The 10,001-nt window shown below is 39.2% G+C and overlaps 1 protein-coding gene across 1 annotated transcript; it reads left to right on the top strand.

Annotated features, from left to right (window-relative positions):
- Positions 1 to 430: 430 nt before the first annotated feature.
- LOC137271922 (uncharacterized) lies at positions 431 to 3,604 on the top strand. The gene is made up of 4 exons (XM_067804305.1): positions 431 to 512; positions 1,834 to 1,975; positions 2,102 to 2,316; positions 3,360 to 3,604. The coding sequence occupies exons 1-4, from the start codon at positions 431 to 433 to the stop codon at positions 3,602 to 3,604; spliced, it is 684 nt and encodes a 227-aa protein (XP_067660406.1).
- The last annotated feature ends 6,397 nt before the right edge of the window (positions 3,605 to 10,001 follow it).

The following is a 10,001-nucleotide window of genomic DNA, read 5'->3' as shown; positions in this document are numbered from 1 at the left end:
ATAAAATCAGTCATTTCGTGGAATGATTAAAATTTCATTCATTTCATGACTAAGACGGGAAGCATTTAGCGTCATTTTGACGAACAGCGATCAATATACTTCAGTCATTTCGTGAAATTTCATTTCATCTATATGTGGTGGACAGGGGTTTGTGAGATGTGGCTGCTCTGGACACAGCAAGTGTCAAACCAACAGGTGTAAAAGCTTCAAAGTCAAACTGCATAAGCCGCTGCCACAATAATTTTAATTGTTTAATTAAGTGATGTTGAAATTGTGATCCACTTTTGATGATTGAGTGATTAAGTGAAATTTCAGATTGTAAAGTACCCGCCGGGTTCCTTTTGAACGCGGATGTGTTATGAATCTTTCACCGGCCACAGGATGAGACATCGATTGCCTACGTTGAGTCGTGTCGTAGAGGACGCCGACGATGGCGGGAATGCATGCATCTGTCCCCCTTCCCTTCAGCAGCGTCTGGTTGATAACTATCGGAGTAATGCAATGCTCTGCAGGTAGGACGTACACGAGACTCGTAAATGTCTAGGGATACTGTTATCTTGTGATGCCGTGTTATGCTGTTATATTGTGTTACTGTGCTATACTGTTATCTTGTGTTACTGTGTTATGCTGTTACACTGTGTTACTGTCACAGTGGTATACTGTTGTCTTGTGTTACTGTTATACGGTTATCTTGTGTTACTGTGTCATACTGTTATACTCGTAAATGTCTCGGGATACTGTCATCTTGTGTTGCCGTGTTATACTGTTGTCTTGTGTTACTGTGTTACGCTGTTGTATTGTGTTACTGTCACAATGGTATACTGTTATCTTGTGTTACTGTTATACGGTTATCTTGTGTTACTGTGTTATACTGTTATATTGTGTTGCTGTGTTATTTAGCTGTTTTTCGGGTTTAGAATGAGCATCCTATAGACTCAACACCTCACCATCGAATTACCACTTTTCGGCTGTTTCGGCAACATCAGGCAAGACTGTGTAATGTCCTTTATGTCAGACAGTTTATATTATTCCTTGACTAGAAAGAAAAATGTATAAAATCACAATCAAGATGGCTTGTTAGACGTTTGTGCAATCTTCTGCAACCCATATCGTGATCCGTGGTTATTGCCACTGTTGTAGGGCTCTGACCGTGAAATAAACACTAATGCGATCATAGAGTAATAACAATTGTTACTGCATTTTGTGGCTGCTTCGTGTGTAGGTAGCAGTGAGCTTTGGGAGAGGGTTGCTGGACAGACACAACAAGAAAACATAGGCCATGGCATCTGGCAGGATAAATAACATGTTATTGAATATGACTCTGGTATGAACACTGGGGCCATTGAATATTACTTTGTTATGAAGACTCTGGCTATTTGATATCACTTTGAACACTGTTGAATATCACTCTGTTGTGAACAATGGAACTATATAATATCCCTCTGTTATGAACACTTGAACTGTTATGAACACTTGGGCTATTGAATATCACTCTTTTATGAAAAGTGGAACTATTTAATATCACTCTTTTATAAACATCGAACTGTACTTTAATATCACTGTTATGAACACTCGGGCTATTGAATATCACTCTGTTATGAACACTTGGAAATTGAATAGCACTCGTTAATGAACACTGAAACAATTACGCATCAAGTCAGAATCTCTTTCAATACACGATAGTGTCATTCTCTAGTACACCATAGATCTCGTTCATACTACGAACGTTACTGTAGTATCTTAGTATTGATCAGCTGTTTGCAGCTGATAAGATCAGCTGTATAGTTTTTATCAGCTGTATAGTATTAATCAACTTGAACTTTTCGTCCCCAGTGAGGACCTACGTATATAAGCCCCGAGATGTGAGCTTCAAGCAGGCCCAGGAACTATGTCAGGAGTATGGGATGGTGGTGGCTATTGCTGACACAGATGAGGACATAGAGGCTATGAACACATATCTGGACCCACTTGGAAAGTAAGGTTCTTAGACAGCATTATAACAATTTTTGCGATTTTTCTCTCCTCTCTTCTCCCTGACAGGTCAGTGCAGGCGTGGCCTCATGTACTTTGCGACTAATCTTTCCTCCCCTCTCTTCAACAGTTCAGTGGAGGCGTGGCTAGGTATGGTGTACACTGGGAAGGACAAGCAGTTTAACTGGGTCAACGGTGAATCCGTCACTGCTCAACGATGGGATGTGACGACGGATAATGAGCCAGACTATCTGGACCGTCAGAAATGCGCGGTGTGGAGACGGCGGGACAACCAGTGGGATTCCAGGGAGTGTTATAAGGTCTATCACCTCCTGTGCAGTACAGGTACAGGATTTGGTAAACATGGGTCACAAAATAGGTGAATGAGCGCTGACATACGGAAACAGCCATGCTTTGATACAATGTTATTTAAACACGATCAGGAAGTGTTGGTGTAGCTAGTTTGTTATACCCAATCGGAACTCATTGTCATACCTGTGGTCATATAATCATTAGTGACTTCTCCATTGTCGACAACAATGTTCATCAGCTATTCAAACAATTTCAATGATGATTGTATCGGAAACAGTTAATTAAGACATTCCTGATGTTGTCTAAGGATATGGCATAAAAAGTTACAACGAACCTGTTCAATGTCTTTCAGAGTGGGCTAAGCCACTGGAATAGAGTACGGGTTTGAAATTATATTATTGCTATACCTGAATACATGAAGATGTCGTAGATATAAAAAGGGCCAAACATAGTGTAACAGTAGTCATCAGATATCACACAAGACGGTCAGTGGCCAAGGATTTGTCGGTAATGGCCTTGGTTTCCTCCAGAACATGAAATGATACACATCCTGCAGCTTTAGACAAGCAGAGACAATAACCGTCCACAAGGTTCACACAAATGGTTGCTGATTGGAATGGGGATCACATAAATGGTTGCTGATTGGAATGGGGATCACAGTAATACCGAAGTCAGTGACTTCATACTGAGAATGACAATTTATAGTGTTCTTATCATCCTCAGTACATCTTAATGCGGGACACTGGATGAGGCCAATGTAACACTGCCAAAGTTTGCGTCGTATTTCAGTGCAGTATGTGACATGGCAGGATGCAAAACTGAAAATGGTGAGAGTGTCTCTCAGAATGCTACTTTGTCTAAATCCATGAACTGGATTTAACCAAGGAAGATGATCAACGAAGACTGCCCGGCCGAGGGACTGTTTATTTAACGCCACATTCAGCAATCTAGTCTAGACCACACAATCCAGTGACAGACATTATGAGTACCGATCTCCGCATTGGCGCAACCAATTCAGCCTGTATTGTACTAAGTCAAGGTGACGCCCACTTTATCTGTCTGTACTTTTTTTGCAGGTGATCATAGTTTTCTCTACACTACATACACTCTTTACCTGGAGGACAACATGTTTGAACAGCAAGCAGCAGCAACAGTGACGACAAACATCATTATCGAGTGCGCCATGTCGTGCAAGGCTCTCGACCACTGCGTCTACTTCAGTCACCAGATGGCGCTACATCAGTGTCTTTTGTACACGTCTACCTCTACTCCCCATGCCTTGCGAGCACTAGAAGGACATCAGATCTGGAAAGGTGACTAAAATGGGCCCGGTAACATAGTGGTGATGTGTCAGTGGACAGGACATCGAGGAAACATCTGGTGGCAGAACACGACGTTCTCCGGAGTAAACAAACAAAACTGTTTATCAAAGACTGTTGTTAATCGACCGTTAACCTACATATGTACTGTTATAACATATTTCGACTCCTTAATCCCTCATTCCGGTTACGCGTTTGTGTGGAAATAATTTAAAAACACTATGAATAGCCAGCCATTCGGCGGGGTTTATCCAAATATGAAATAAATAATCTGGACCAGGAGATTAATTTTACTGGACCAACGTCAGCATGTACATTTGAGATAGTGTGGTTTGCATCATCCAGATGTGAGTTCTCCACCAATGCACTAAGTCGTGGTTAGGACATTTTCTGTTCCAACATGTATTTTATATGTCCTCATCACCTGTATGTGTGAAATCTATTTCACACTCACTCACTTAAATGAAATTGAAGACATTACCAATCTATCTCGTTTTATGTATGATGCATGCCAAATGAGAGTAAAGTTAGAAAGTAAGAAAATTAGAAAATAGTTATTAAATCCTATAGATTACAGTCGTTTATATATGTTACCAATATATTTTACTGGGGGTGTAACATAATAACATAATCAGTGCAGGTAGACAGGTTGAATACTATGCTTTGTTTCATTGTTTTGATCACGCCAATATACCTGCTTACATAAATAGTTCATTAACGTCTCACTGCATATACAACATAAAATAGACAAAATACCAAATGGTCAGTAAGAGCACATACACCATTCCTCATTGAAAATTGATATATCTAAAATATATATAGACCACTAAAATATCAGTCGTTTGTAATTTGCTTTATTTAATGTCGCACACACAACTATGGTATTTCGGCGAAGGGGTAGTACACTTACTAAGAAATGAAGGGAAACAAACAAACAAACAAACAAAAAAACAAACAAACAAACCAATAAACCAGAAATTTTGAAACAGTGGTGTTACTACCCGCAAAAACTGAAAATAAAATTTGTGCACTAAGGGAAATTTAAAGGTGATTTCTTAGTAAAAAATATAGCTGAACAATTTAAGAGTAATAGAGATAGGGAATGATTTGGAATTTAATATCGATGTAGTATAATAAAGGGTTATTATTATTGTTTGAGGACAGAAACTTGTTTAATTTGATTATATTTTTGTTAGTATATTTTTGTTTTTGTTAGTAAAAACATATTTATTAAGTGAATAATGATGAACTTATGAAAGGTTAGAAAATGAAGTTGATAAAACAGATGAAACTGAAATGGGAAAGGTGGAGGGACATATATTCATATTTATAACAATTCTTGAATGAGTAGAAAGTGTAAGTATAGTATTATTGTTTTTGTTACTAGCATATTTTGGTACAATTGTGTATGAATGAGATATGTAATGAATGGTTTAATTAATTTTGGGGTTTGTTACAATATGCTTGAGATGAGGATAGTAAGCATTGTTGAGGTACTGGGGTAAATGGGATTCTTTGTTCATAATATTTTGTGCAACAAAAGATATCTACGGCTGCACTGAATGCTAAGCCCGTGGATATGTAGTAATTCTATCTATTAAAGAATCTATCAAAAGATTGCTTTACACACTGATCATACTGATATACACAAACATGGCGGAGTGTTGACTCAAAGTACAGTTTCCAATATGGCCGTCATGACAGCCATGTTTAAAGTCAGACTGAAATTAACTGTCAGTCATTTGAGCTGCAAATGTACATGTATTTTCTTCTTTGCGAGGAAAAGTCAATTCATTCATAAGACTGTAGATTGTGGTATATTGTGTAATGATTAGTAATGAATTCTTAGCTATAATGGTTAAGCGGGCAGAGTGTCCCAGTCGTTGATAGTATCACAGTTGAGATATATCCCCATAACGCTTTTGTATATCAATCCCCTTGCACTTATAATGTTTTCAGCTGTGTCAGCACCATGCCTACGTATACCATTACCTTAGGCTGTACTGAATGCTGAACTGCATAGTAATTCCATTCTTTAAAGAGGTAGGTCTGAATAGACGGACAGTGCAGGACCCCAATCTGTATTTATATATTTTTCAGAAATTATCATTTAAACTATTAATTATTACCTTAGAGACACGTGTAAGTCTGTTACGTGGTATCCAGGACTGGAATACCCATCTGAAAACATGGTATTTGCAGAAGATATCCCCAACTGCCGTTCTTTACAGTGTAACTAGGGTTAGAACACGCATTTAGCAACAAGGTATTGCTAGGAGCCTTATTGTTTCGCCAGCGCTCTGTTGGAGCTATTATATGGGGATCTTTACCTCTTACACAGATCAAGCTGCTCATATACATCAATATTTCCTTACCATCAGTGGGTTCTTTTGTTCTTAAGTTGTTATCGTCATTCTACCGTTCTCTTGTTTTAAAGAAAGACGTTACTGTCTCTTCGCTGATCAGTTCCAGTGATGACGCCATTCACTGAAATCCCCTGCCCATTTCTGAACAATAATGGTGGTAGATTCATGTGTATGTTTGAACCATTCTGAAAGCATTGTGACCCACTGATCTACAGCGCCACAAATCGAGTTATTCCCATGTCAGTGCCAGGATTCAGTGATCATAGGTTCAAATACACTATGTACAGTAAGTACCTATTTCGCCAGACAAAGAACCCAACCTATTTACATGAGCGTGGGTGTGTTCAAAGAGGTAGACGTCCTACCCTGAGACACTTTTGTCCAATCTTCAAAAGTTGTCTCACAGTAATATCGCTGAAATACTATTCTCACTACCGCACTCCCTCCAAAGAACACCATTGTTACCTATAGTATTGATAAGATAACAGTTTCAACATCGAGGCTCTTGGTTCCAAAGGTAAGCAATAACATACTCTATTTTGCAGTCCGAAAAATGTTTTTTGAACAATTCCAAGATAACAGTTGGTATCCTGCTGTTTAGGTCCAGATGGGACACAAGAGATGATTAAGTTATGCTGAATAGCTACATCGTAATCACTGACGTCTTGGATTGCTTCTTGTTTTTATGGTTCATGCTTGAGTGCTTCTATTGTTCACTTGGAGAATGGATTGTGTGATATTGTGAAAACAAAGCTAAATGTACCATAGCACTCAAGTCACAGAATAGTGCTTATGAGTTCTCAAAGATATTTTTTCTGCCATCAAGTTTCTTCCATAACACGACAAAACGCTTCCGTGGTCTAGTGGAATAAGCGTCTGCTTTTGGGAGACGTGAACTTAGAAACGGATTCGGGATTCGGGATTCGGGATTCGGGATTTGGGTTTCGGGATTCGAATCCCGAATCTGAATATTTATTTCGTATTCGGGATTCGAATCTCGAATCTGAATACTTTGTTCAGATCTGAATCCCGAATCCGTTTCTAATTTCATGTTGCTCTGCTTTGGGAGTTCCATCTAAGTCGGCGTCCCTAAATATGGCACTGCTTCTGGCACACACAAGCTGCCACACAGATAGATATATGCAGTCATGTAAATGTCATTTGTTTCAATTAGCAGATAAACGAACTCTGTTTTCAATTTCGAGATCTTTTATAGTTGATTTAAGATGGCTAAATGTTATTTAAAAACTGAACGCGTTAGTGCGGTTTTGACGAGCTCTCAGCCAGTCAGTATCGAGCTTCACACAATGTCGTGCTAGAATGTTGCGTATAATCTAATTTCAGTTATCCCATAATGTTGATTTCTTCCACTGTCAAAAACCTCAAATTGTAAACATATTTTGCATCCTGAAATATACACAGTGCTGCTGTGGTTTTAGAGGAAGGTATTTGCGCTTTCCTGTATCCCCAGGCCAGAACGTAGCTTTTATAAATGTGACGCCTGTTATCATTACATATCTAATATGTATGTGGATATAATGCCACATCCACGTTTCATGTCTCATAATTCATGGTTAGTCTCACAAGCTAGGAAGTAAACACCTTGAAGCACTCAAAAACCGCTCTTAAAACTATTGTTGAGTCTTTGATCGTGATTCACACCATTGCCTGTAATATCAAAATAACATTTAAAACTAGAATTCCGTGCTCATATTTTCATTTCTGAAATCAAATTGTGATGCTGGTGTGGAAATTAAATAAAATCTAAGGACAGTTTCAAAGAATGAGCTGCAGATGTCAGGTTGCTAGTCGTGTTCGGTCACAAGTGGCGTTGTCCAATTCATTCTTAATTACTACCAAAGTATGTGTTAGATAAATCCATTTGCGGTTGTCAGAAATGACCCCGTCCTTGTGCATCGAAATGTCTTTACAAAAGCATGCAGCTCTCAGAGGCGTGGGATCTAAGATGGCGATCGTCACTTCGATCTCGAGTGCTTTCTCGCTGTACCATTCCCTACAGATCTCCAAGAGCTCTCATTGCTATTTCCTCGAATGAAATTGGCATCCTCTATTATCTTTTTGGAATACACGTCGGGGTGCGATCGGAACAGTGCATGTTTTGAACTATCACTTTTGTCTGTCCGCACTAATTGGATCATTACAAAGAAGCAAATATGCATAGAGTGTCAGACCTATACTTCTTGAGTTATGGTCCAGATATCTAAAGAAGGGTAAACACCTCCATGAAGATATTAAGTTTGTCATGAGCACTATGCTAGTAAAATGTCAAAGAACAATATAGAGCAGATATGAAGACAGGTGGAAATGAGGCGTTAAATGAGCACTGATATAGAGATACAGACACCGAACATTCGGAAACGTACAAGATCTCATCATTCGGCTGCAAGTACTCGGTACCAGTTTAGACCTTCCCAGACTGTAATTGTCAGTGATATTTGTACAGATGTTTAGATAACAATATGACAATGGTAACTTTAAATATTATTCATAATTCCCTTGAGGTTTTATCAATAAATAAGTACGATGTGTGCACCTTGGCAAAATTGTAGGTCCCATAGATATACAAGAAGTTTATAAACTCACATGTTAAGCTCAGAGGAGAGAACAGTCGGATCCATCAGACAATTATAAACTGAGCTATGTTGAACGCATGAAGGTATTCATGTGAATAGCCCATAGCTCATTGCTGACTACACGCCCCTGATAAGCATTCACACCTGGCGTGAGTGAGTGAGTAATTACGCTGCTTTTAGCAACATTCCAGTATTCCCGCACTATCACAGCGGGGGACACCAGAAATGGGCTTCACATACTGTAACCATGTGAGAATCGAACCCGTATCTTCTGCGTGACGAGCGAACGCTTTAACCACAACACTACCCCACCACCCCTTCATATCTGGAACTCTCTTTCGTGTTACGTATCTGTTCATCAAATCTATGTGTGATATCTGTGACGTGATTGGTTTCAGGTGTGTCAGCTTATTTATTTACTTTACGTTCTCAGGGTGGGATAGGCGTAATGAACTAGCATACGGATTTACTGTTATGAAGGATTTTGCAACGTCAGTAACTGTTATTGTGTTTGTCAGCCGAATCATACCATAGTGAGCTATTGTTTGTGTATGTGATACTGTTAACTGTTGCCAGCAATCACTCTGAAAATCAACTGTTGACGCTCTACTTGCGATTTCAACAAGACTATATTCGTTTCTATATCAGTCGCGTTAGAAAGTCCATGTATCGACAAATGGGCTTAACCTCATTGTGCCCCAAGCCACACGTACACATTATGACAAGGGAGTTATTGGGGGCGTGTTGTGACAAGATATTTAGTGGCTCTGAGCTCTGTGTCATAGAGACTGTAATGATTTACTGTGATTCACTTATAGTTACAGAACGCATTGGACCAAAGAGTCTGTATCAGTGCAGATACGTTTGTCGTTTGTAGCCCTCTGTAACAGAGAAGGTGATGAGTTTGTCAGAAACACACCAAACTACAATAACCACCACCAACAAGTTCACTACTGCAAATGACCGACCTTCACTCCTCAGGAGCTCTGTTGGATTGATCTCTCTGAACCAAGGAACCATGACGTCAACGACAGAATCATATAGCCCGGATGAAATGCTCCATAGGAACTAAATACAGACAATCAGACTTTCATCTTGTCAGTGCTGGGGTCGATTTGGGACACACAGTTTTAGTCATTTAGTTATCACCTCCGCCGAGGCTGCCATATTTATTTTGGATTTGATCCATTTAGACCATGGTGTCGCCATGAGAACGTTTTTGGTGTCTGAAGAGATGGTGTCTATAGTTAATGCCGAGTTTATTGTGAGAGAAGTTAGGATAAAATTCCAAAATCCAAGGGTAAAATAATATACATGACGTTAAGCAAAAGGTAGCAAATATGTTGATCTACTCTCCGTAGTTCATGTTTTTGAACAATTGGTGACGAGTGCTAGACAAGTATTTACTCGGTTTTTCATGAAGTGAGACAACGCACGAG

The sequence above is a fragment of the Haliotis asinina genome, chromosome 2 (assembly GCF_037392515.1).
Source record: "Haliotis asinina isolate JCU_RB_2024 chromosome 2, JCU_Hal_asi_v2, whole genome shotgun sequence".
In the NCBI taxonomy this organism is placed as follows: Eukaryota; Metazoa; Mollusca; class Gastropoda; order Lepetellida; family Haliotidae; genus Haliotis; species Haliotis asinina.
The sequence above is the reverse complement of the archived record's forward strand: the minus strand, read 5'-3'. Positions and strand labels throughout refer to the sequence as shown.